The sequence below is a fragment of the Echinops telfairi genome, unplaced genomic scaffold, assembly GCF_000313985.2.
Source record: "Echinops telfairi isolate 266 unplaced genomic scaffold, ASM31398v2 ScPeMD7_7458;HRSCAF=8496, whole genome shotgun sequence".
Lineage (NCBI taxonomy): Eukaryota > Metazoa > Chordata > Mammalia > Afrosoricida > Tenrecidae > Echinops > Echinops telfairi.
Window position 1 is genome coordinate 49,968,963 of NW_022111358.1, and position 26,737 is coordinate 49,995,699.

General features: G+C 57.4%; 1 protein-coding gene and 1 pseudogene across 1 annotated transcript in view; both read left to right on the forward strand.

The window, feature by feature from the left end:
- RPTOR (regulatory associated protein of MTOR complex 1) overlaps positions 1 to 26,737 on the forward strand; it is a 238,846-nt gene that overhangs the window by 172,081 nt on the left and 40,028 nt on the right. Inside the window, exons 7-11 of the mRNA XM_004709106.2 lie at positions 6,821 to 6,880; positions 19,230 to 19,330; positions 20,288 to 20,432; positions 24,993 to 25,068; positions 26,117 to 26,218. Coding sequence (XP_004709163.2) covers positions 6,821 to 6,880; positions 19,230 to 19,330; positions 20,288 to 20,432; positions 24,993 to 25,068; positions 26,117 to 26,218 — 484 coding nt within the window. The remainder of the gene's footprint in view (positions 1 to 6,820; positions 6,881 to 19,229; positions 19,331 to 20,287; positions 20,433 to 24,992; positions 25,069 to 26,116; positions 26,219 to 26,737) is intronic.
- On the forward strand, positions 879 to 2,553 carry LOC101649620 (annotated as a pseudogene).

Here is a 26,737-nt window from a genome sequence, read left to right on the forward strand (position 1 = left end):
CCCCGCCACTCTGCAATGGTGGAGAAGGGTGGCCCACAATGCCACATGCACCCCAAGATACACTGGGGCACAGAGCAGGAAGTGCAAAAGAGTTATGAGTGGGGGATGGTGGCGGGCACTGGCACTGGAGGTGGGTGGCCAGACTCTCACATAACACCCATTCTCACTACCGACTGGGTCCTGGGAAGCTGGTCACGTGGACGTGTCAGGAGTCCACCCTGCGCTGCTAACGCGATAAAGGCACCGATGGAGCACCGGTGCGCAATCACGCCATCCTGCCATCAAACGCAGTGGAAGCTGGCCAGAGCGAGGACGACTCAGGGCCCCGAGTGTTGGCCGCAGAGCTGCCTGCCATATCCCTGGGGCGTGGAACCTGCACACCCAGCCACAGCAGAGTGCTCACAGGACACCGTGCAGGGGTCTAGAGAGGGGCCCGTGCTCCTAATGGAAACCCAGCCTCCCCAGGTGACTTTGTGGGTTGCCGTCAAGTGGGCTCTGCCGCACGACCTCACAGCGGCTCTCCCCCTGGAGCCGCCCGTCCCATGGAGTGGTGGCCTCTACTTCTCCGGGGACTCCTGCCAGACAGGAGACGAAGTCTCACCAGCCTTGTCTTCTCTCGGCCCGTGATGTGCTCAGTAGTCTTCAACAGAGGCAGAAGCACGATTCTTCTTCAGCCTCCCTTATTTAGTGGCCAGCTAATTTTATGCCAGGCATATAGCCATATACCGTACGTACTCAAGTATCAGCCGACCTGAATATCAGCCAAGATACCTAATTTTACCACAAAAACGGCATTTAAAAATGTGCTGAAAAACTTGATATAGCTTTTTCGCAACGGGTTTGCCGCCAGAATATAGGTGTCGGTGAAAACCATCGCAGAAACCTAAGCCAAAATGGGAAAGAAGAAGACCCATATCAACATCGTCGTCATTGGACACGTCGATTCTGGCAAGTCCACCACAACTGGTCACCTGATCTACAAGTGTGGTGGGATCGACAAGAGAACCATCGAAAAGTCCGAGAAGGAAGCTGCTGAGATGGGAAAGGGCTCCTTCAAGTGTGCCTCGGTCTTGGATACGCTGAAAGCCGAACGGGAACGTGGCATCACCACTGATATTTCCCCGTGGAAATTTGAGACCAGCAAGTACTATGTGACCATCATCGATGCCCCCAGACACAGAGACTTCATTAAAAACATGATGACAGGAACATCACAGGCTGACTGTGCTGTCCTCATCGTTGCTGCTGGTGTGGGTGAATTTGAAGCTGGTATTTCCAAGAACGGGTAGACCCGTGAGCATGCCCTTCTGGCTTACACACTGGGTGTGAAACAGCTCATTGTTGGTGTTAACAAAATGGAGTCTACTGAGCCACCCTACAGCCAGAAGAGATACGAGGAAATTGTTAAGGAAGTCAGCACCTACATTAAGAAAATTGGCTACAACCCTGACACAGTAGCATTTGTGCCAATTTCTGGTTGGAATGGTGACAACATGCTGGAACCAAGTGCTAATATGCCTTGGTTCAAGGGGTGGAAGGTGACCCGTAAGGATGGCAATGCCAGTGGGACCACACTACTTGAAGCTCTGGATTGCATCCTGCCACCAACCCGCCCACCTGACAAGCCCCTGCGCCTCCCTCTCCAGGACATCTACAAGATTGGTGGTATCGGGACTGTCCCTGTGGGCAGAGTGGAAACTGGGGTTCTGAAACCCGGTATGGTGGTCACCTTTGCTCCAGTCAATGTTACCAATGTTGAAATGCACCACGAAGCTCTGAGTGAAGCTCTGCCTGGGGACAATGTCGGGTTCAATGTCAAGAACGTCTCTGTCAAAGATGTTCGCCGTGGCAATGTGGCTGGTGACAGCAAAAATGACCCACCAATGGAAGCAGCTGGCTTCACCGCTCAGGTGATCATCCTGAACCATCCAGGCCACGTCAATGCTGGATATGCACCTGTGCTGGATTGCCACACTGCCCACATTGCTTGCAAGTTTGCTGAGCTCAAAGAGAAGATTGATCGCCGTTCTGGCAAGAAGTTGGAAGATGGCCCCAAATTCTTGAAGTCTGGTGATGCTGCCATGGTTGACATGGTGCCTGGAAGCCCACGTGTGTGGAGAGCTTCTCTGACTGTCCTCCTCTGGTCGCTTTGCTGTCCGAGACATGAGACAGGCCGTTGCTGTGAGCATCATCAAGGCTGTGGACACAAAGGCTGCTGGAGCTGGCGAGGTCACCCAGTCTGCCCAGAAGGCTCAGAAGGCTAAATGAATATTACCCATCACACCTGCCACTCCAGTCTTAATCAGGGGAGGACGAACGGTCTCAGTGCTGTTTCTCTCAATTGGCCATTTAAGTTTCATAGTAAAAGACTGGTTGATGATAACAATGCACCGTAAAACTTTCAGAAGGAAAAGAATGTTTGTGGACCATGTTTCTTTTTTGTGTGGCAGTTTTAAGTTATTAGTTTTTAAAATCAGTACTTTTTAAAAGGAAAACAACTTGACCAAAAATTTGTCACAGGATTTTGAGACCCATTAAAACAAAGTTTAATGAGAAAAAAAGAAAAACTTGATATACATGTGTATATGCTAATCCATCGTGTTAATTGATAAAAGGACAGTTACTTGATCACATTTAAAATGGGGTGTGGCACTGTACAGTAGCACTGGTCTGCTGACCTCAGGGTTGGAGGTTCAGCCCCGCCATTGGCTCTGCAGGAGCAGCAGCATGAGGCTGTCGACACCCATAAGACTCACAGACCCTGTGTGGTCGCTGAGTAGGAATGCTCTCAATAGCAGCGGGTGTGGTCGTGGTGGGAACGGAAGCATGCTTCCTCAGCAAGAAAGAGTCTCCTCTCCACTAGCAGTCACTGCCTGCTCTGATGGCGCCCCGGGGCTGTAGCCTGGATGGCAGGTGAGCACAAAGTAACTTTTATGGCACGAACCGCCCTAGGCAGGGAGACAAGGTGCGAGGCACAAGTAGTCCAAGGAGCAGGCAAGTGTACATTATGTGTGATATGAACTTCACCTTTGCAAAAAAATACACAAAGCCAATAAGACCCACTGGGAAGCAGTCGCGTGAGTGCTCAGCAGATCACTAATGAGCGCCTACAGATCAATACCAGAGAAATCACGCCAGAGCAGAGAGGCCTCCTCGGGCGGGAGCCTTTTACGTGTTGGCACGGCGCTTCCGAGAGCCCTGGAGGCACAGGGCAGAGTGTGGGCACCCCGGGCAGTCAGCAGGAGAGAGGGCAGCCTGCTTCTGTAGCGAGGACAGCCTCGGGAACCTCATGGCCGCTCTGCCCTGTCATACAGGCTTCTACCGGTTACACGTTAGGTTCTAGGCACAAGGCCAGCAGTTCGAAACTACCAGCCACCCCCCAAGGGAGAGTAGGCTTTCTATTCCCATCAAGAGTTACAGTTTGGAAACCCCCAGGGGCCGTTCTGCCCTGTCTGGTAGGGTCATGACCGGTAGGGATGGGTCAACAATGGCAGAAGGACTGCAAACCTACCACTCGGCAGGGCCTGCGTCTATCCACGCGATGGCACCTCAGCTAACATGCGGCCTGGCTTCAAGAGGCCTAGTCCTCCCTCCACTTGGGCCCAACATTCTCTGGTGTCCTTCGCAGTCGTTCCATGTCATCTTTGTGCGTTGAACGAGGGTGTGCCACTCCTTGTAGATTATAACTTTATAAAAGGCGATTACGCGGAATAAAATGCTTGGGGACATTTTTCACTTCGTGTTGCCATTGTTGGGAGTCGCCTGTATGTTCTTGTCAGGTGCCCTGAAGCCGGTTCCAGCCCATGGAGCCTCAGTGCACAACGGAAGGTCCTGCTGCCCAGTCCTGTGCCATCCTCACAATGGTGGCTGTTTGAGCCCATTGTTGCTGCCACGGTGGCAACCCATCGGTGTCCTCCAGTGATCGGTCCTTGCTGACACGTCTGAAGTACCTGAGGGGAGTCTCCAATCTGAGGAGCAAACGTGTTCATTGTTCTGACAGCCTGTTGTGTACTCGCCACCAGCACAAGTCAGCGCATCACGACTCTTCGGTCTTCCTTACCCGTTGTCCATCTCTCACATGCATGTGAGGTGGCGGGGAACACCATCGTCCTCAAAGTGGCACCCTTCCTCTGTGCCACCTGAGAGGTTCCTGTGCAGTGTCATATGTCAGCTGGCCACGTGATTTCTCGACGGCTGCTCCATGGGTACTGGCTGAGGACCCAAGAGAAACGATGCCCTTCGTAACTTCAGTTTGTTTCCTGTCCAGCACAGCGGTTCTCCACCTTCCTCAGGCCGAGACCCTCTCATACAGTGCTTCATGTGGCGGTGACCCCAACCGTAAAATCATTTTCATTGCTACTTCATCGCTGTCATTTTGCTACTGTGATGAATCGGCTGTAAATATCTGATATGCAGGATGTATTTTCATTGTTACAAATTGAACATAATTAAATGTAACGAAAGTTTAGTGATTGATTACGAAACAATATGTAATTATATATTGTGGACTATTTGTGTTTTCCAATGGTCTTAGGCGATCCCTGTGAAGGGGTCCTTCGACCCCCAAAGTGGTCCCGCGCCACAGGTTGGGAACCGCTGGTCTGTCGGGAGGTGGCTCTTCAGTCCTTGCATGAGACGTGCTTTTCCTTGATGTCGAAGGCTGTACCACTGATCTTGATGCGCTGGGGCCGGAGGGTTTCCCTCCCGCCCGTGTCCTTCACGCGGTCCAGCGTGCACACAGAGCGGAGACGTGTGACGTGACGTTACGGCCCAACACATACTTTGACTCAGTGGACCACCCGTTCAGATCCAACTTGGACCTGCTGCTCGCAGGAACAGCGTCTGAGAATTCCCGGCTGTGTGTGTGGCGTTTGGTTGGGGCAGTTGTTTGGTGGGTTAGCGTGGTCCTTGCTGCTGTCGCAGGGACCACTCCCTGAGCTGTGTGAGGCCCTGTGTTTCGACGGCATTGGGGCTGCATGTAAAGTTCTAGATGCCCTCTCGTTTGCCTTACATTTAAAAATAGTGCTCCACTGTTTTTTTGTATCCCGTGTCACTCTGATTTTTGTTCCTTTAAAGGTGATCTCTTTATTTCTTGAAGCTTCCAGAATTTTCTTTAGCTTGGTTTTCTTAAATTTAATGACAGTGTAGCTAATTTACATATGTTCTTCATCTATAAAGTGTATGGTAATTCTTCATAGGCTGCTGAAGGATTAAACAAAATAATCTTCAGAAGGCACTTAGAATACTGCCTGCCAGGTAGTAAACACCAGCAAGCTCTTTCTCTGCTGTGTTTATTATTAGAGTGATTATACCCGATTCTCTGGATTTTTAGAGCCATTTCCCTTTGCTCTGGTCTTGTCTGCTTTTTTAAAGTCCTCGTCTACTGATTCCAAAATCCGCTCAGCTACAAATCTGTTTCTCTGGACGTTTTTTTCTTGACTTTTTCGGTAGGTAGGCTACCATGCACCTCTACCAGGAAGGAGGTGTTAGGCAGTCTCTGGGTTCCCCAGACTAGTCTAGGTCAGCCTTGGTTTTAGCCGTGGGCTCAGTTCTGTCCTGGTTCCCGAGCAAGCCCCTCGGGTGGGCGCACTGGGCTCCTGGAGTGAGTGTGGCAGGGAGTACCGGCCTCCCTCCCCGCCCCCACCGGCAAGCAGGTGCCGCTTCCTGCCGCTGTCCTCGGGCTTCTGGCCTGTGGGCGAGCTGTGGGGAGTCGGCCCAGGACGCAGGTGTGGATGCACACAGACTCGGAGGCCATCTCCCTGGGGAGCACCGTCCTTCCCAAGTCTTGCTCCCCCAATTTCCCAGCAGCCTTGAATTCCAACCTCGGGTTCTTGTGCCCAGTGGGCCTGCCGCCTTTCATCTGAGCGCTGTCCCCACGTGCTGAGCGAATGGAGGGCGCCCTTGGGAGATGCCCAGCCGAGGTTGGACCTCCAAGCAGCCTCCCCTCTGTCTCCTTGGGCACGCACTCCCGCTCCTGCCTGCTCCCCGTGCCGTTCTGTGTGTTGTCCAGAGCTTATTCTCGCTGTTGGCAAGGGCATTAGTCTGCTACAGATGGCCCTGTCTTTCTGGAAACCAGGAGGCACATAGTGCATTATAGATAAAGGCAAGCATTAACAAAGTAACAAAGGGCCTGGCTTGCACAGGACTTGAAGTGGGCTTCCCAGAGACAGTTGTTCATCTGTCTAGGGAGCTGATTTATACGAGTGCCTCACAGGGCCACGGGGCGGACCAGCACAGCCCACCACCACACACAGTTAGAAACCACCCAGCCACCCCTGGCCCCTCCCTCCCAGCCAGTGCTGCACAGTCGCACTGTGGTTGGCATGCAGTGCTGAGGGTAGAATGTCCACTCGTGTGAGGCGGAAGGGGATTAAAGGTTGTGCCTTCCTCCCCTGAGAACACTGTGGGGCCCTTGGACCCTGCATCACCCTGTGCCAAGCCAGCACCCTTGACGGGGACAAAGATGGCTCCCTCCTCTGAGCACACCTAGGAACACTGGCTCTCAGGACGGCTGGTCTGCAGAGGGACATTTCCTCCCCTCCCCTCCCCTCCTATCCTCTCTGGATAATCAAGATGGCATCATGGACCCGGCCCAGTCCTGTGTGTGCCTGAGAGTCTCCCTTCTTCTTCAGGAGCTGCCTCCCCCACCCCCCGCCCCCAGTGGGGGCAGGTGCTGTGTCTGAAGTGTGGTTTGAAGAGCGACCCTCTCAGCCTTGCTCTGCCACTCGCCCCCAGGTGCTGCACACACCTTTCCTCGCAGCCCACTGGCATGCCCCAGGCTCCCTGTGGCCATGACTTACGCGCTCTCCTCTCTCGGCAGGTTTTGCATGCAGAAGTGTGTCAGCCTGGTGCCCGGAGTCACTCTGGACCTCATAGAGAAGTGAGTATGGTCTCGGCCACCTCTTCCCGAGGGGCTGCTCCCTCACCCGGCTTCCGCCCTTACTGCTCACGCCTGTCGGGGCCAGGGCTGGCTAAAGTAAAAGTCCAATGAAAAGCTGGATTTGGAGGAAAATGTCAAAAAGCTCCAAACACTAACCCAAAGCAAGACAGACAAACCCTTTCTACTGTGCTCCACCCCACATCCTCACCCTATATTTGCACCCAAGCACTCTCAGTGCTCCTCCACTCCCAGATTGTAATCGCAGGAGTAGTCAGGGTGCCCCCAGAAGCCTGTCCACCGGTGGGTCCTGGGCCCTCCCTGCTCCCGCCCACACTGGCCCTGGCACCTATTTTGCATGTTTGTCCCACTCTTCCTGCCGCCTCTGGGAATGTCAGGGCAGCATTGGGAGAGCTCCTGGCCCTTTGAGCCCCTTATGTGCGACCCAGGTCGTGCAGTCACACCCAGGAACCAGGCTTCGTGTGTCGGCGCCCTCGGCTGCGATGGCAGAGTGACCTCAGGTCCGTCTCCTCGGGAGACACGCCACCAGGGGCCGTACTGGGTCGTCCCTGTGGTGGGCCTGTCACTACCTGGCAGTAGTGGCAGCTGCTCTGCCAGATAGAGCCTTTGGCAAAGGACAAACCAGATGCCAGGAGTCCTGCAAGACCCTGCCGGCCTCGGATGAGCGCAGATGGATGAAGCTCCAGGAGTTGGGGGGGGGGTCGCGGAGCTTGTAGGAAGAACGGGGAGTAGCAGGGTTGTCTTGAATTTTGTCTGTGTGAATCTTTCACAAGAATCTACTCAGATAATATGCATATGTACCTCAATGTAAGGTTCAGAATCAATAGTAAAAGGCAGTGCTGACCCCCGCCCAGGGTCTGTCTCTCTTTGGCCTGTTGACTGAGCGTCCAGGGACTTGCTGGGTGCCCCCTCTGCTCCTGCTCCTCAGTACTCAGCTCTCAGGCAGCACAGCCCAGAGACAATGCCGCTTGGCTGATGGAGTAGGGGAAGGGAGTGCAGGGACGGGTGGCAGGCCAAGCCCTCTGTTCCAGGCTGCGGTGTGACGCACCCCAGGTCAACCCGGGCTGACAGTCATTTCAAACTGCTCAGAAAGCCAAGTCTGCCCATGCAAGTGGCACGAGGCTGAGTGTGATGGCAGCCGGCGGTCGGGGACGGCTCAGGGGTATGAGGGTACACTAGAGCCAAGTTCAGGGCCACTACTGTGGGGCTCCCCAACGAAGTGGCAGGGCCAAAATGGTGCAGCCCAACGCGACAACGTGCTGGCTTGCAGTGGAGGCCTGCCCCATAAGGTGCATACAGCCCACCTGTGCGCACTCCCTTCGCCTCGCATGCAGTGAGCAGCTGCCGCGGGCCACACACACCTTTGCTGATTCTCCACACACGGGGTGTCACCGTGTGAAAAGTGACCCCGTGACAGCAAGGGTGCTGCTGACCAGGTGTGGAGGTCCAGCCCCGGGTGCATTTCCTTTCCGTGCCCTCTCTGTCATCACAGGAAGCCCCCAGGAGCAGGGCTACCCTGACTGACAGGTCTCTGGGAGTTGGCACTGACGTGATGGCAGCAGGTTGGGTTTGGTTCTGGTCCTCTCTGCTCCATGGTGCTCCTGTCCTGCTTGTTGGCTGTGGGATTGCTGGGTCACAGGGGAGGGCGCTCCCTGGAACCTCCTTGCTGTAGGTTCAGCATGTAGGTCTTCGACCCTCTGGGCTGAGTGCTTGTGTACGGTGTGAGCTACGGTCCTGTTTCCTTTCCCATTTCCTATTTACTAAGGAGGCTGTTTCTGCCTGGCCGATGGAACTTGGGCCCTTACCTATTGTCCATAGATTTCGTTTCGTCCAAGACAGATTGGCTCGATCTTCTGATAGTCCCTGTCTGCCCATGACCCTGCCACTGCACTCTTACAAGTTTTACCCAAATGATTTTGGAAGTCACACTGCTGTAGCATCGCTGTTCAGATTGGCTGTGGCTTGGAAGCAACTGAGTGATTGAAGAAGTGGGGTGTTGTGCCTTGAGGGGACAGGGAGGACTTTGAGTTCGGGCTGCTCACTGGAAGCAGTCTGGCTAAAGGGCTGCCTCCTGTCTGGTGTCAACTGGAGGACACTCGGTGTGTTAGTCCAGGGTGACTAGAGAAACCAATTCAGAGGCACTCCTATATGCAAAGGAAAGAGCTTTAGATAAAGAGTAATTGTATACTGAGAAACTTCCCAGCCATGTGTCTGGCACCAGTCCGTGAATTCCTCCTCAGACTCACGCAGCAAGTGCAGTGACTGAGCATGCAGGAAGATCACAGGCCCGGGGCCCGGCCCGGGTGGTGGAAGCATCTCGGCGCTGGCCTGATACCCCTCCAGCTGAGGAGAAAGAGGAAGTTCCCAGAATCCTCGTGAGGAGGCCACACCCACAAGGAAGCATGAGCGACAGGCTAGACTCCACCCCTTCACTCTGTCGATGAAGTCGACATTTTGTAACTCCCACACGGGCACAGGCGCAGTGTGACAGTAACAGGTACATGTAGCTCAAAGGACGAGACCACTCGTCCATCAGGCAGCTCCACCCAGGCCCGCTCTGCCTTCCTCTCTTCCCGGCTCAGCAGGAAGTCACCCTGCTCCCAGGGTGCCAAGGCTCTCAGCCTAAAGGTGCTTGACTCTCCCACCGCGTTATCTCTCTCCTGCTCCCACCCCTCATGCTGCTGACGTTCGTCCCTGCTGGCCATGGCTGGGCACTGCTGACCTGACCACCATTCCCGCCGTCTGCAGTGCCCAGCTCTTGCTCTTCTGGGTCCGGAGCAGCGGTTCTCCACCTTCCCCACGCCGCCACCCTCTCCGACAGCTCATGGGGTGGTCACCCCAACCATAACATCGTTTTCATTGCTATTTCATCACTGTAAATGTGCTACTGTGGTGAATCGGGCACCTCCTGTGAGAAGGTCGTTCAACCCCCAAAGGAGTTGCGACCCACAGGTTGAGAACCACTTGTCTAGGAGGTTCTCAGTACAGGGTCCCCGTCCAGAAGTCATGCTCTGCTCCAGGGTCGTCTTGATGGCATTGAGGTGCCCCTCAACTTCATGTGCTTACTCTCAAAGCACGGTCCTCCCTGCTGGGCCACAGGCTGACCGATCCTGGCCAGATGTGTAAATTAGTCCAGTCACACGGCAGACTGCTGCAGCCTGCATGTTACATAGAAGTGTCTCACATTCGGAGCGCCCGTGCCTTTCACGCTCAGGAGCCCTGTCTGTCACACTCAGAACCCCTGTGTCTTCACACTGCTTTGTGTGAAATGACTCTGACAGTGTCCCCAGCCCTGCCTTGAGCAACGAGTCCTAGTACAGACAGACCGGAGTCTCGCTGGGCTTCGTCTCCTGCAGGTGCACTGCTTAAAGGGCACATGTCACGCTCTACTTGTCCCAGCCCCACATGACAGCAGAGCTGCCCGCAGGGCTATCCATGTCACCATCTGTTCTCTGCCATCCGTCCTCCAGCAAAGGGACTGGGTGGCTTTGAACCACCAACCTTTAGTCCTGAGCCTTGCACCCAGGGCTCCTCCCATCAGTCTAATGACCTGAGCGCAGAGCGCCCCAGTGCCGCCTTCTCCCTGCCAGCCAGCTCTGGGTCTGGACGAGCGTGAGGCCAGCAGGCTGAGGACCCTGCCTGTCCTGTGCCCGAGCAGTTGGCCTCCAGGGCCGAGCTCGGTGCTGACATGCTGCCTGGTCGGTGGTGTCACATGTAAGAATCCAGGCAGGTCTAGTTGGGGCCCTCTCGGGTTGGGTGGGGGCCTGATTCTCTGTGTCAGTCATCGCTGTGGGTCAGGAGAGCCGCTGTCCTCACGGGGACATTGATGGAGCACTGCAATGAGTGTGGCTTTGTTTAAACGCTGACCCCGGAGGGGGCAGAAGGAAGACCCTCGGGACCTGAGCCCACTCCCACCCAACCTGGCCACCTGCCCCAGGGCAGGATGCACATGTTTTCTAGAGTCCCTGGGCTTAGCAAGAACAGGACATGGGGGGTGTGCGGGTGGCAGTCCTGTCCCTGTCTCTGCCCAGAGCACGGAGTGGTTTTCTAATTAGCATCGGTCTGCAAGTCACTGGGCTGAGGCCCGCCTTCTCACTCCCAGGCTGCCGCCGGCCAGGTGGAGGGCGGGCTCCACAGAGAGGGCACCAGCAAGATCCACGCTCGGAAATTAGGGGACATTTGTCAGCCCTGAAACCATGTAATGAAACACTTAAACAGCGCCAGAAATATGAGGGTGCCCAGAGCTCCCTGGGGTCGGGAAAGCAGCAGTTTAGTATTCCGATCACGGGCGGCACAGACGCACCGCAGAGCGATTCGTAATTAACATCTATTGTGTAAGCCGTGCATTTCAGCAGCTCGTGCCAGTCCTGAATAGAAGGAGTTGGTGTCTTGTGTGGACCAAGGAGCCAGGGCCAAGGCCCTGACCAGCAGCCGTGTCTGAAGGCTCCTGTTGGGGACCTGGTCTCCAAGACCCAGGTTTGCAGGGAGGGCTGGGACCCCGCGAGCTTGTGCCTCTGCAGTGCTCTGGGCAGAACCATGGTCATGGGGACACTTACTGAGCACCCACTGGGTGCCAGGCTCTGTGCTAAGGGTCTCTCTGCCTCAAAGCCCCAATGAGAGATGGGAGAGAGATGGGAGAGCAGCCCACTGAGGCCTGCCCAGCATGCACTGCATTGGCAAGGGTAGGACGCGGGTGGGCACGGCGCCCTGTGGCTAGCAGCCCCATCAAAGTGGGCTCCTGTTCCCAAAGACCCCACCTGCCCTGCTCCAGACAGTCTTCGCTCCAGCACGAACCCCAAGCAGCCAGCGATGGGAGGGGTGCTGCCGCCTCCAGCAGCTGCCGGGCATGGGTGAGACAGGTCATGAGCCGCTGACACCAGCTGAGAAATGAAGGGGGACGTAAGTCCCTGGAAGACCACACGACACGGGATGAGGGGCACTCGACGTGGAAGCGTTGGCCCTCTGGGTGGACTAATCACTACCCTCTGCCCACCGGAGAGCGGCCAAGGGTGGAGTCCTATGGGTGGGGGCTGCTGTGCGGAGTTACACTGCCTCGCAGGGCGGAGGGAAGACACAGCAGGACCCTCCATCGCCATCACTGAGGTGGCCCTGTGACCACCCACCACGGAGAGAGGGGGGCTCGGGGATGCAGGAGCACCTGACGGCAAACCCCACCACCACCCAACCACGAACCATGGCCACTGCGGACCACATGTGGACATGGTGCCCTCAGTTTTATCAGACCTGACACTCAGCCCAAGGCGGGCAGTGAACGGCTGGGACCACAGGGCCATGCATGCCCACTGCCCACACCCCTCATCATGCCCTGCTGGCAGAGAGCCAGGGGGCTGCACCCACCCAGAGGGAGAGCAGGGTACACCTGATGGGGGTCCTTCCTCAGGTTTCTCTGGCCCCTCCCACCCTGTTCGAGAAGCTGCTTCCTCCCACAGCCCTTTTTTCTCCTCCGTTGTCAGTGTCTGCCTTGGCCAGTGTGTCACCCTGCCTCCTCCACTGCTGTCTGTCCGTGCCCCCTTCCTCTGTGTGTTCTGGAAGGTCACTCCAGAGAGTGTTCTGCCTGCTGTCTCTGTGAAGAGCCACGTCGTGTCTTCCGGTGAGGCGCTGCAGAGCAGGTCGTCAGCATTGTGCCAGCATCTTGTTTCGATGCCCTCCCTACAGCCCTGTTTCCACCCCTCCTTTCTTAGCCCTCTGGACGGGTGCTGCCCTTGTGGTTGTAAATAGCTGATGGTTCTAACACAGGATGAGCTCACCTGCAGGCCTGAAGGGTGACTAACGTCTTGGAGGGTCCCACCTGTAAGCTTGGTCTCTTTGATGATTTTTAGTTCTCTTCCACTTGCCCTCACAGTCTATCCAAGATCTTGTAATGTGGCACTTCCAGAGCAGTGGGCACTGCTGGCCGGGCACTGGCTAGTGCTCCAGTCTCAGGAACCTGCTGTTGTGTGGTCCATGAGTCAGTCCACTGGACCAAGAGTCCCTGTGCTTTCTGATTCTCTCGTCGTTCTTCTTCCCGCGGATGGGAGAGACCGTGGCTGCACCTTCCATTCGAGGACCCCAGTCACTGCTCACCGAAGTAGGACGCAGAACACTGACTTTGTGCACCAGGCTGTGCCCGTTGGCCTTGGTGCCCCCAGGCCCAACAACTGAGAAGTGTTCATCCCTTTGCCAGCCGCGTGGCCACCTCTCTCGTGGACACATTTGCAGCGGAGGTGAGGGCGGGCACACACGCGTGTCTCCTGTTGACCCCACATGCCTCGGGTGTGCTCGGCTTTCTCCCCTGCTTTGTTGGCTTGTCGCCACTCGTTAGAAGCACGGCCACTCCAGCTCACAGGGCGCTGGACCTGCACAGGGCGCTGGCCTTAGAGGCTGCGGGGAGCACCGTGGCTGCTCAGGCTCCTCTGGGGCCCATCAGGGCGACTGTACCCTGCCCCGGGCCGCTGTGAGTCAGCACTGATCCTTGCAGTGAGTGGGTCGGCCACTTCCCCGTCACGCCAGACCCCAGTAGCACCCTAAGCTGCGCCCTCGCGTGCTGCCATGTGTGCAGCTGTGGCATGTGCTCGGAGCTCTCTGCGCATGGCTCCGTATCACTGCAGTGGCACAGATCACGTGTGCTGGCGCCTGTCTGCTCCCCTCTTGTCCTCCGCTGCACAGCGCTGCCCTGCGGAGCTACCCCTGCAGCCTGAGGAGCCCCTTTGGTGAACATCTGCCGGGAAAGGCCCCTTCTTGCCGCCTCTCTGGAAATGTGGAAGCTCCCTGCCTTTGTCTCGTGTGTCTGAACCGCCCTCGTGGAGGAGGGCGTGCCCTTTCCAGCTCCGTGTGCATGCAGTGTGACAGCCCTATGCCCATGTGCCACCGTGACCGTTCTTGTGTGCCCCATCGCGTGTTGAACATCCCTCCTCCCTCCGCCAGCCGCCACTGCACCGTGCTTTCTGGCTGCAAGCTCCAAGTGTCGCTTCCGGCGCATGTGCCCTCGGTGTCTGGCAGCTGTGCCGTGCCCTTGAGAGTAGCCCTGGTGGGCACCAGTGCTGAGAGCTGGGGCCACTGCATTCAGTGGGCTTGACAGCCCTTCCAGGAAGCCGCCCACCCAGCCATGACCACTGACCACACCCATACTCGGTGGTCTCCATCCTACTGACCCCAGCCAGCCCAGGGCATGTGCATCGGCGAAGTGTCACTTGCCTAAGGAGCTGTGGGCTCAGCGGGGGAGCCACCAATGGGGGGAGAAAGCCCCCGGGGGCTGCTCTGGGGAGGCCACTACAAGGGAGCTGTTGGGAGCAGCTCAGGGCACCAGCAGTGACGAATGCCTCCTGGCGGTGCTGCCTCTGGAAGCGCCAGCTGCCGGTAGCTTCCCTCTTCTCGGCTCTTGGCCCACCGCCCAGGAAGCCTTGCTCCCCTCCCACGGCCCTCCCAGAAATCCCTGGCACACATACAGCCTCCTCACTGTTCTCATCAGGAAGGGGAGGGGGGCGGTGTCTGAATCGCGGCCCACCATTGCCAGGAGAGGAACTCACACCTTCCGAGACCTGGAGTCGGGGTGGATGCTGGCCGGGAGGGAGGGAGGGAGCGAGCCTCTCAATGACTGCGGATAAGCGTCTGTCCTCAGAGATGTGGGACACCGGTGCCTCATCCCCAGGCTGTGGGATCTGTTCTCCAACCATTATGGCACCCACCTGGCTGACAGGAAGTCCTCCTGGGCCCTCAAGGGCACAGACCATGCAGAGGGAGGCGGGGCATCTGCTGGTCATGAGCTTTGGTTGTCAGCCCACAAAATGGGCTTTGATTGTGCTCGCCTGCACCCGGTGACTGATTGGACTATGAGGCGCTGTATAATAAGCAATCCAGAGCCTTTTAAGGCTGGTTGAGTTGTCTGTAATCCTGAGTTAGGAGAGATTGGAAACGCATATCTTAGGGGTGCTCCGTGTCTCGATTCCGTTTCAGGAGAATGTTAGCATATGAGAAATATTTCCACAAGTCTCACAAAAATGTATCTTCTGGTGCATTTGTTGCTAATCTTAATTTCAAGCCGATTTCCCCCTGATGAGTGGGGAAATCTTCAGTGACTGAGAAACTCTGTGTGTGTGTGTCTGAGTCTCTGTGTGACTATGTCTACCTGTCTGTGTGTGGAGGGGGTGGGTGAGAGTCTTGAGCCTCTGTGTATATGTCTCTGAGTGAGTGTGTGAGAGAGAGAGTCTTTGTGTGTGTGTGTCCGTGTGTGGTTCCGCTGCCACGTCCCTTGAGGAAGACCCACGTCCTGCGGGTGGTCCGGTTCGCAGTGACCTTGGGGACAGCAGAGAAACACCTTGATGCTGCGCCCTCCTCACCAATTTCGGTCAACTCCCGAGGGTCATCCTCGTGTCAGAGGCCCTCTGCTTGAGCAAGCATGAGGTCCTTCTCCAGGGACTGGTCTCTCTGGGCAACACGTCCAGTCTCACCGCCCTCACTTCTAAGCGGCGTTCTGCTGCGTTTCTCCCGGACAGAAGGGTCTGCTCTCTGACGGGCTGTGGCGCACTGAGCCCTCATTTAAGCCGTGGTTATTTGGTCCTGCTTGTTCCTTGTCCAGCTGCCGAAGGCACCTGAGGCCGTTCAAGCCCGATTTAGTGCTTCATGTGATTTCTTGATTGTGCATGGTGTGCCTGTGTGCACACAAGATTCAGCAGCATATGGGCTCTCCCCCTTCCCTGGCCCCAGACTCCTACAGGCTCAGCATCAAGAGTCTGATGGACATAACTTGTCTGGCCGAATAGCCCATCAGTGTGCATGAGTGACCTGGCCATTCAAAAGGGTCGCCGTGGAAAAAGGCGACTGGGCCACCTCTCCGTGTTTCACCAGCTGTGAGCTGTTGTGCTGAGTTGGCGAGCTGGCTCAGGCAAGGCCCTTGACGCCATCATTTTTGTAATCGAGCGGGACATGTACCCAGCTGTCATTGGAGAGCAAACTGGAGACCTGGGCCCTGGCAGATCCACTCTGCTGGGAAGAGAAAGATCAGAAAAATATGGTGTCACATGAGGGTTAGCCACGGGCAGGTTGCCAAGCCTACAGCATCCCTCTTGGGTTTTCTAGGGGAACAGAGGGGCAGCCCAGGGGGTACAGATAGGGGTTGACTTGGACCAGAACTGTTGCAGGCAGTGGGAATGTGGTCAGACTCCACACTGATGTGGACGGAAAGCAGGAAGACTGCGTGGTCCTGTGTGCATCAGGAGGGCCAGCAGAGAAGGAACCTGCGCCCCGTGACTCTTCCTGCAGTGATGGTCAGCTGTGTGGCGGGCAGGTAGGCGGGCCTGTAGAGGCAGTGGCATCAGGACGCGATGTGGCTGGCCCCGGAGATAGAGAGCAGAGCCCAGGCGGGAGTGGGGCTCCCGCTGAGACGGGAGGCTCAGGCAGGGTTCTCAGGCTGACCGTCTCTCCCTGGACCAAGGAGGGACGCCCAGGAGACTGGCCGAGAGGGTGCATGGCGCCAGGGCGGAGAAGATGGGAAAAGCAGTGGGCACAGCCGGGAGGTGGGCCAAGCTATCCAAGACTGCACCTACGCTGGCACACAATGGCTCACAACCATTGTGCTGTGGTGGCAGATGGTGGAGAAGCAGGGTCAGGGAACATGACCGCCGGAAGAGCCGGGGTGTCACCCAGCAGAGTCCCCTGCCCTCCCCCCCACCCCCCACGGGGATGCTGTCAGCAGGAGAAGCCAGCAGATGTTGAGGGTGAAAATAAACGCGGTGGAACTGGTAGCAGCAGTGGGATCGGCGCGGAGAAGGTGCCGTCCGCCATCAGGAGGATGTGCCAGGCACTTGCCAGGCCTCCTTTGAGGTGCCATTTCATTTTGGGCTGTGTCTCGCATGTCAGGTTAGTCACGATGCCGGGGGCTGCAGCCCAGCTGGGACCTGACAAGGCCTGCTCCCCCGGCTGCGCTTCTAGCACACTGATGCTGTGAAGCACGGGCACTGTGGCCCAGAGCCTTTCCCCCTGGCTGGCTTCCAGAGTGGGCCGCCCGGCCTTGCTTCTTAGACCATCTGCCTGAGCACTCCCAGGCCAGCAGTGCACCGAGCAAGGATCACACCACGTCACCCACACATACACACCAATATATACACACACTTTATCATGTATACATATCCAGTCTACACATACACATGCACACACACCCCACAGTTCACATACTCCACAGTCACATTTAGACATATATCTTGCACATATACATACCACATAGACACATATACCCACAATATACACACACACTCCCCCACCACACACACACATACACACTTCACCATATAAGCACATCTCATAGTCACATCTACCCACAGTATACACAAACACAGACACAAATATATATACACACCTCACCACGTACACACGCCCCATAGTATACACATACTCCCCACACCCCCACAGCAGAAATTTATATACGTACGTCCCACAGCCACATGTACCCACAGCACACACAAACACCACCCCATCACTGTGGGGTACCAGTCTCCACAATCAATGGCCCAAGGAGCAGTTGTGTCACGGAGGGGTAGAATTAAGGAGACATCAGACAAGGTAAGGCGTGCGAGTGCTCACCTCCGGGACCACCCACCATGACTTCAGGAGCCAGGTCCACACAGAGAGAGGGAAAAGATTTCCAACCAAGGCTTATATACACTCTAGGGGCGTGCAAGCCCCCCTAATTACAGGTCACATACATAACAAAGGGGGCTGTACCCTCACCCCACAGGTCCCTGAGTTCATTGGAGGAGTCACCTAACACCAGTGTTGGGCAGGTAAGGGGGAGTGACTGTCTTCAGTCTAGAGAGCAGTAGCACACGTCTGCTCCTGCAGTGAAAGCTGCCGGCTACCCAGCAATCAGCCGTGGGCTTGTCTGAGGTAACCTTAAGGCAGCACTATATGGGGAGTTATACTGCAATATTGATTATGAGAATGTGATTGGGACTCACGTACAACTCACAAGGGTGAAGGCCCCCCTCCACCCCAGAAACCCAGCCGGCCAGGCTGCTTAGCATGAGATAAAGGATTCATCCATATACATTATCTGCCTGTTCTCTGCTTCCCACACACCTCCCTGTGTACCCCCCCACAGGCGCATGTACCCACAGTGTACACATACAAATACACATAGATGCACACATCACAGAGACACACGCAACCCACTACAGACACACTATACAGTACACACCACACAGATGCACAGACATGCTATACCTCATATGCATACACATACAAACACCACAGTAACATACACCACTACACAGACATACAAGTAGACACGCTGCACACACACGCATGCACACACATATATTCACACACTCACCAGTAGGTTTTAAATCCCCTTATTTTTCCATCCCATTTTTCCATGAACTGTTAAGACCCCTTGTATACCACACAGACAGGCACGGCCAAGCAGATTGTTTTCTGAACCCCATGCTGTGACCTATAACTGACCTGGTTCCAAACATCCTTGTCCAAAGGGTCTGGGGTCTCCCCACCCAGGTTGGCATTTGTTCTTCAATTTGGAAGACTCTTACCTAAACGTCATTCTTCAGCAGTCTGCTTTGTGGGACAATACTCATTTCTCATCTGAGAATTTTTTCTTGTCGTACCGCTAAGCCTACTGAGGAAATTGGGACAGTTAGCCCTGCTGGAGCAGGTGGGAGAGGAAGCCAGGTGTGCTGTAGCGTGTGGGTTTTCCCTCTCGTCTCGTCTCTGTGCCAAGACTCGGCACAGCAGGGGCACATGCACCCCCATTACTAAAGCATCCAGAACCAGTGCCCTCGAGTGGTCGACTTGACAGAGACCAGTCCCTGGAGAAGGACATGGTGCGTGGGCATGTGCAGGGCAGACAGAGAGGAAGGCCATTGGTGAGACGTGAGGGTGATGAGGGTGACGCCACACCGACAGTGCTTGGTCCTGTTGTACATGGGCCAATAGCCAGCACGTGCAGCAACGACAAAGCTTGTCCATAGGAGTCCGAGTGAATCGCGAGCATTTCCTATGTGGGGGAGGAGGAGGCTTGTGCCAGGCCTCCCTAAACATGCACATGGGTGATGGGGAGCTTGTGTGTGCAGGAGCATGGCCCCCTCATCACTGACCTCCACATGTGCCGCGTTGGTGACTGCTAGCCTGAGCCCCGGGGTTGTGCTAAGGAGTGGCAGGTACTTCTATCCATGTGTTAAGTAGACACACAACAAGGCAACCAGAGCCACTCCGAGGAGGAGAGTGGGGCAGGCTGCCTGCTGGGCGCCTCCCATGGGTGGGTTTTTGTCTCTACCCCTGTGCCAAGCACCCGTGGCCACATCACTGAGGAGCCCTTGTCCGGCAGGATCCCTGGGCGGCTGAACGACCGGCGCACACCGCTGGGCGAGCTCAACTGGATCTTCACGGCCATCACGGACACCATCGCCTGGAACGTGCTCCCCCGAGGTGAGGGTGCACACAGAGAGGGGGTGGTGGGCACTGCCTGAGGGAGCCCCGGCTGCTGTGAGGAACCGCTGTGACCACCTTCCCGGTTGATTGATGACTGGCACACTCCGTATTTGCTGAACCCAAACGTGTCATTAGGAAACTCATGCGTCTTCTGCTCTGTTTGGCTTGTTGAATTGTTTGGGGAGCCCTGGAGGGGGGAGTGTGTGTGCACCAATGGGCATGTGGGGGGTTCCTATACAGATGGACCTGGATGGATGGATGTGCATGTGTACAAACAGAGGATGGGTAGACATAGGGATTTGTGTATGTGTGTACCTAAAGATGGACATGTGTGTATATAGATGGTGGACATGTGTGGGCATGTGCATATGGATGGATGTGGGTGGGGGTAGCCATTTGTCTGCATGGATGGATACTGCACATGGACATAAAGGTGATCGGGTGGACATTTGGGGTATGCGTATGGATGTAGTGTGCGTGTACGTATTGTGTGCACAGATGCATTCGTAGATGTGTGTGCACTATATGCAGATTGGTGTGGATGGGTGTATGAATAGGCTTATGTATACATGTGTATATATGCAGATAAGCCTGTGTGCACATATACAGATAGGCATGTATGCACACACCTGTAGATGAATGGGTGTGTGTCCATGTGGACATATGTTTGCACAGACAAGCAATGTCTGTGTTCCTGTACTTAGAGAAGGACATGTGTACATGTGTGGGTGGACCCTGTGTGTGTCAGCATGTGCATGTACACACAGATGGGCGTGTGCTCATCTGCACAGAGACGTGTGTGTGCGTGCATGCACAGAGACGTGTGTACATGGCAGCTCCTGTGTGTGTGTGTGTGTGTGTGTGTGTGTGTGTGTGTGCCCCTGGGGTGCGTGCCTGTGTCAGGGCTGTCCGAGCTGGCCCGCTCACAGAGAGCCATGCCCTCTCTGTCCCCAGATCTCTTCCAGAAGCTCTTCCGCCAGGACCTGCTGGTGGCGAGTCTGTTTCGGAACTTCCTGTTGGCGGAACGGATCATGCGGTCCTATAACTGCACCCCTGTGAGCAGCCCCAGGCTTCCCCCCACCTACATGCACGCCATGTGGTGAGTGTTGCTGCCCACACAAGCTCTGCCAACTGGGACTTAGTCCCCTCACCACGCCCCCGACAAACACAGAACCTCCACCACCACCCCAGGACTCCTAATGGCTGGGCTCTGGCTCTGGCTGGAGGCAGTGAGTGAGTGTCGGGAAGCAGTAGCAGCCGAACCCATGGTGCGCATGCCAACTGCTCCAGGCTCAGCACTGCGGGCCGGTGCGCGCTGGGGGCAGTTTGTACACGTCTGCAGTGCACAGGGTGTGTGATGGCATGTGGCTGTGGGGGGTGAGATGCCCCCTTCTGGCCTCCTGCTGTGAATGAGTGCCGCTGAGAACACGTCACAGTGACTGGTGTGCTCCATCCTCGCTCTGCACGCCCGTCCCTGCCCCTGCCCTCCTCCCACCTGGCAGCCATGGAACAAGTGCTAAGGTGGCAGGTGCCGGAGAAGTAGTACGTCTGAGGAAGTCAGACGTGTGTGGAACTCACATCCGTGGTGGCTGGTTTGTGCTCCTCATGAACCACCTCACCACGTGTGCTTTTGCTCGGCTCACCTCAGCTGCCTCTTGGTGAGCGGTCAGTCACGCACGCCACTCCTCCCCTCCAGTCCTCCTGTCCTCACCCTCGGAACTTTGTCCTTGGGTCAGTCTGCCCTTCGGAGCTTCAGTCCTTGACTAGTCCACCACAGGGCTGAGTTCAGCGTGCTAAAGGGGGCCCAGGGCCGTAGATTTCAGGGCTCGTACCTGTCTCCCTGACCAGTGAGCCTGGTCTCTTAGTGTGAATTCTCGTCCACATCCCGCCCCCACTCCCTCTCGTCAGAACCCTGTAATGGGATCCTTTCCGAGCCAGCCGTTGGCAGTGGCAGCCAGGCACCACCTAGTCCTTCTAGTCTCAGGCTCATGGAAACTGGTACCCCTGTGGACCCAGAGTCCCTTGGACTAGTGGCTTTACGATACACGCATGTGGCACTTTGCCCAGCTGCTGGGAGACTGGGGAAGCAAGGTGCCCACACATGGTCTCCGTGTCGTTCCTAAGATGTTTCCCTGGCTCTTGCCCGCGGTGGACTGCTGCACGGAGAGCGGGAGGCCTGATCAAGCCCCTGCATTTTGGAGCTGGTGTCAGAAAGCAGGAGCGTAGTGCAGAGAAACAAAGACAGCCGCCACGTCTGCTCCCATCACAATGACTGACCGGACTGTGGAGGGACTGCAGTGGGAGCCGAGAATAATCAGGGTGGCAATTCCATGTCTGCAGGAGGTGGTGCTCGAGCAGCCTGGCTCCCTGGGAGAAGCCACTTCTGAAAAGCTATCTCCCCCAAGACAGGCCTTTGTCCAAAGCTGACTAGGGAAGCCAGGCCCGCGGTCCCCTGCGCAGGTGCGTGCGTGCGGGCATCCGCTGTGTTTAATGGGCACGTGGTGGTGGGGGGTGGCCCTGACTGCACGTCCTGCACTGTGCGTCCTACTGGCCAAGCGGTCTTTCTGCCTCCAGCGGCACTAGCTCTCAGTCCAGACTTTGCAACAGGGCCCCGGTCCTCACTGGGTGTGGCCGCTCTGGGCTGGCTTCAGGCCTAGGAGCCTGGCCTTCCTGGGCGCAGTGACCATGCCATCCGCAGCAGCCCTCCCGAGAAAGGCCTGGCAGTCCTCTTCCAAAGCTCACCTACCCACCGAGGAGCCGCTCTGCCCCAGCCCTCAGGTCCACAGGGAGTCAGACGTGGGGCTCCGGCCCAGTCGCCCTGGGAGACCTCTTAACTGTCGGGGAGCAACAGCTCACTGGGGACTGAGGTGGCCTGACCCGCACCACGGCGCTGGCAGCCACTTCATGTGCCGGTGAGAGGTGGGCGCTGACAAGGAGCAGGAGGGTGGATGTGGGTGAAGGACGGGTGGGGACGGGGACTTGGCACATACACCTCTGCCCTGTGGGCTCTGCAGAACTGGGCAACCGCTGGTTTCCGGCCTCGGGGGCAGCAGTGGGCTCCATGGAGAGGAGCGTGGCCCCCACCACGCCTGGCTCTGCGGTAACGTGGGTTTGAACCACTGCCCTTTCAGGCAGCCATTGAGGGCTTACCCACGGCCTCACCAGGCCGCTGCCTCTTTTGGAAAAGCTGGTAGATACCACTTTTATCCCACACGTAGGTTTTCAAAGTTACTGAAGTGCTAAAAGCTATTTTTGCAAATCCTGTCATTCTGGGGCCGGCGTCCTTCCTGCCTGCAAAGCCGGAGACCGCCAGGAGAGGTGTGGGGCCACCCTGCACATGAGGGCTGAGGGCTGCTGGTGAGTGTGGGTGTGTGAGTGAGAATCGGTGTGCCTGCGTGTGCACGTGTGGTGGGGAGCACTGCACCTGGCTGCAGACAGGGCTGACCGTGAAGCAGTTTCCTGTTGCATTGCTGACGCCAGGCCCCTGGGGCTATTCTCCCCACCCCATCCCAGCACCCCGACTCTGAGTCTGAGCTTGGTGCAGTATTACCCGAGCTGTCCATGCCCACAGCCGGCCCTGCCGAACAGATGGGGCGGCGTGCCTGGGGCCTGCCTGGCAGCACGCTGGGCGCCTGCCCCCGAGCTTGTTCCTGAAAACCCAGCGCTGCCTGGCTGGCAGTGACTCACCCCTGAGAGCCAGCAGCCCCGCACAGCCCCCGCCCGCCTGGGGGGATGCTGGGACAAGCAGAGTTTGCGCCTCCCTAGGGGCTCCTGCCCACCCTCCTGCAGGTGCCAAGCCTCAGTCCCTCCCCCTCTGCCCTGAGAGGACTTCCCCCCACCCCCACCCAATTTTCTCAGCTGAGGACTGAGGAAAGGCACCCTGATGCCTGTGTCCTAGAAACACAGTCACCCCCATGGTGCTCAGCGTGCACCCAGCTCTTCAGCCTTCAATAAGCCAGACTCCAGGGTCACCCACCCTCACCCTGTGTAAAGGGCATGAGCAGCCCCTGGGAGAGTCCATGGCTGCCAGGCTCCCAGCCCTCTGCCCTGGGGGCAACCCTACCACTGACCACCCGAACCCCTGGCATTCTTGAATTCTGCACTGAGGCCACAGCACATAGGGTCACAGCCTTCTGGGCCCCGCCCCCAGGTGAGCGAACCCCCTTGGCCCCATCGATGCCACCCTGCTTGTCATGTGGCCCTGTGCTGCCATGACGTGCTGGCTGTGGCAGTGTGGTATCAAGAAGACTTAAGAACCTGCTGGGGAGACCTGAAGGTGCCCCTGAGCCAAGCCAGGGTGCTTTAGCCACTCATCTGAAAGTAGGCAGCGATGAGGAAGACGGAAGAGCCTTGAAGGGCAGGGGCATGTGCCCAGGGGCTGCCAGCAGAAAACAAAGTGACTGTCCCTTGGCCTTGGGGTAGCGGCTCTGCAGCTCCCTCCTGTGGGCTTGCTGTAGGAAAGACTGCCTCCTAGAAGAGGCTGCGGGGGTCGAGCAGAAGGGAGACCTCGGACCGGCCACAGGTGTGGACACCACGTTAGGCCGTGTGCGTGGCAGAACTGGCAAGATGGCAGCCACGGGGGACCCCTCTGCCCTCTGCTGCCAGCTCCTACTCAGCCAGTGCCTGCCTGGATGCAGGCTGCCCAGAACCCCACGCCACACCCCTAGCTTCACGTCACCCCCTCACTCCTGGGGTCAGGCTGTACTCTGACTCGGGGTCAAGGCACTGGGCCAACCTCGAAGCCTCGAAGCCACTGTCTCCCAGTGATCCTGAGGGGAGGGGCCAGCCGTCTGGGAGCTGCAGCCCCCACCCCTGCGAAAGGCCTTCTGCTGCGTTTGCCCGGATTTCACGTTTCTCTGTTGGTCCCGGTGCCCGCCCACCCCACACACTCATTCCTCCCAGGGCGCATGGGTCTCCGCCTCGTCTGGGGGCTGTGAGCAGCTCTCCTTCTGCCACAGCGCTGACCTGCAGTCACCAGGTCTTTGCCACCAGACTTTGCTGTTACCTGTCAGGCACTTAACTGCTGCGCCACCAGGGCTGCTCCAGAGGGGCTGGCAGATACTGAGTGTTCGCTCCAGCCCTCCAGCGCCTTCATCCTCCCCTGGCAGAGCCTTCACCCACCACCCCATCCCCGCACGGGCCGTTGGTGCCTGCTGGCCCTGTGAACTGTGTCCACAGCCTCTCAGCAGCCCGCTGAGGCCCATCGTGGTCAGCAGCTACCGAGAACGGAGCTGGGAGCGGAGACATTACAGCTAAGCGAGCGCTCGTGTCCCTGTGCTCCTGCTCCTGTCCTGAGGGACACGGGGCTGCATCCGTGCCCGTGGCGGGGCGCTCGGCGAGGTAGTGCTTGGAGAGCTGTGTGCTCGAGACCTGGTGGCCCACGGGTTGCAGCACTGGGTTGCTTGCTCTCCTGGAGGTCAGCTGCTTGAATTGGCCGGGGGGGATGTCAGGGAGGCCAGAAGATGGCCATACTTCTTAACAGAGCCTTAGGAGCTGGTAAGACTGCCTGCTTGTCCAAGGTTTGTCCCTTAGTTTGAAGACTAAGTGATTGTGCGGCGCCACCTGGCTAGCTCAGGTCCCTCGATCCCCTCCCTCTCCTGCCCTCGTGCAGTGCACTTGGCCACAAGTGCCAACCGCTCGTTTCCTGTGTTCTCTGCAGGCAAGCCTGGGACCTGGCTGTGGACATCTGCCTGTCTCAGCTGCCAACCATCATCGAAGAAGGGACCGCTTTCCGGGTGAGCCCCGGCTCCCGGCCCCGGGTGGCTGAGGCTGGAGTCTAGAGGGCAGCAGGCGGCTGACCACGCCCACAACCCAAAAGGTTGCAGTTTCAGGGCCACACAGGTCGCCTGCAAAGAAAGGCCTGGTGGTGACATCCAGGGGTGTGTATGATGCAGGGGCCTCTCCAAACACCACACTTATCCTACCCCCACCCCCACCCCCACCCCCACCCCACCGCCGCCGGGTCTGCACAGCAGCCAGACTCTCCCTCACAGGAGCAGTCTGGAGAAGGCGGCCACTTGTAGAACAGGTGCTGCTCTAATCCCACTGGCTCCCCAAGTCTCTGGGTGAGGGTGAGGTCAGCAGCCCTACTTCTGTGGCACAGCACCCCTCCAGCCAGACCCAGGGCGCTGGAAAGGCCGCATGAGCAGTTCGACTTCACCTGCCCCCCACTCTCAGGCTAAAGGCTCCCCGGGTTCTCACCGGATGTGGGGGTGGGAAGCTTAACTAGACAATTTTCCTAAACCGATTTATGAATAATTCACACTTAAAGTCAGGAGAATCACCCCTGGGCTCGTGATCACACCCCAGCCCGATGAGGAGTGCTAGCACTTCGCTGACTCGGCAGGACGGGTGCCTAGCATGCTCACATGTGACCCTGGCCTGCTTCTCGTGCGTTCCACTAGAAGGAGGGGTGGATGTGAGCAAGCTGGGGTCCCACCTGGTGACCACCCTCAGGTCACGGCCAGCCTGCCACGGTTCTTGGAGTCCCCACCGGTATAGTGCCCTCTTAGCCTACTGTCGCTCCCAGCGTGTTCAGCTGTAAGTATGCTGTGCCCACCACTCACAGGGCTAGGATAGCTTCTCCCACATGGACACCTCACCCACATGGGGCCCATGTGTTTCCCCCTGGAGCCCCCCACGCCCTCCACCCCTGCCTGCCCCCTGTGCCTCAGAGCTGACCCCTCCTCCAGCCTCCCTTGCGCTCTGTGCTGGGCTTCGTCGTCCTTCCAGGTGAGAGGCCATAGCAGGCCATCCGTCCATAACACCCCACTTGCCCCACAGCACAGCCCCTTCTTCGCCGAGCAGCTGACCGCCTTCCAGGTGTGGCTGACGATGGGCGTGGAGAACAGGAACCCCCCCGAGCAGCTGCCCATCGTTCTGCAAGTGAGCATGGCTGTGGGGAGGGGGCCCCCCGCCCAGCATGCCCTGGGGGCTGCGTGCCCACAGTCAGAGCCCGTGGAGCCAACGTTATTCCCAAAGGATTTCCCAAGAAAGCCACCGAGCTCGCTTCTGCACCACAGAGAGGAGTCAGACCGGGAGGGTGTGAGATGGAACTGCCCTGGGAAAGTGACAGGTCATTGCAGGGCTCCTGCCTCCCCCTTGCAGCACAGTGACCAAGGTTCAGGGCTAACCTTGGAGGCTTAGGTGGGCGGCGGCTGAGTGAGGAGGGAGGCCCCTTAGTGGGCGAGGTGGATCTGATCGGTCACGGGGAGGCCAGGTTGGAAGGGGTGCTTAGGTTTTTCTGCCATGTGCATGTGTTTGTGGGAGGTGTGTGCCAAGTGGAAGAGGAAGAAGCCACTAGTAGACACCTGGGGGTGTTTGTGGGGTGCACTGTGAATCAGCAAGACCTGTATGCTCGTCCTCGAGACTACGGCCCTGCCTAAGAGCCATGATGGCCGGGGG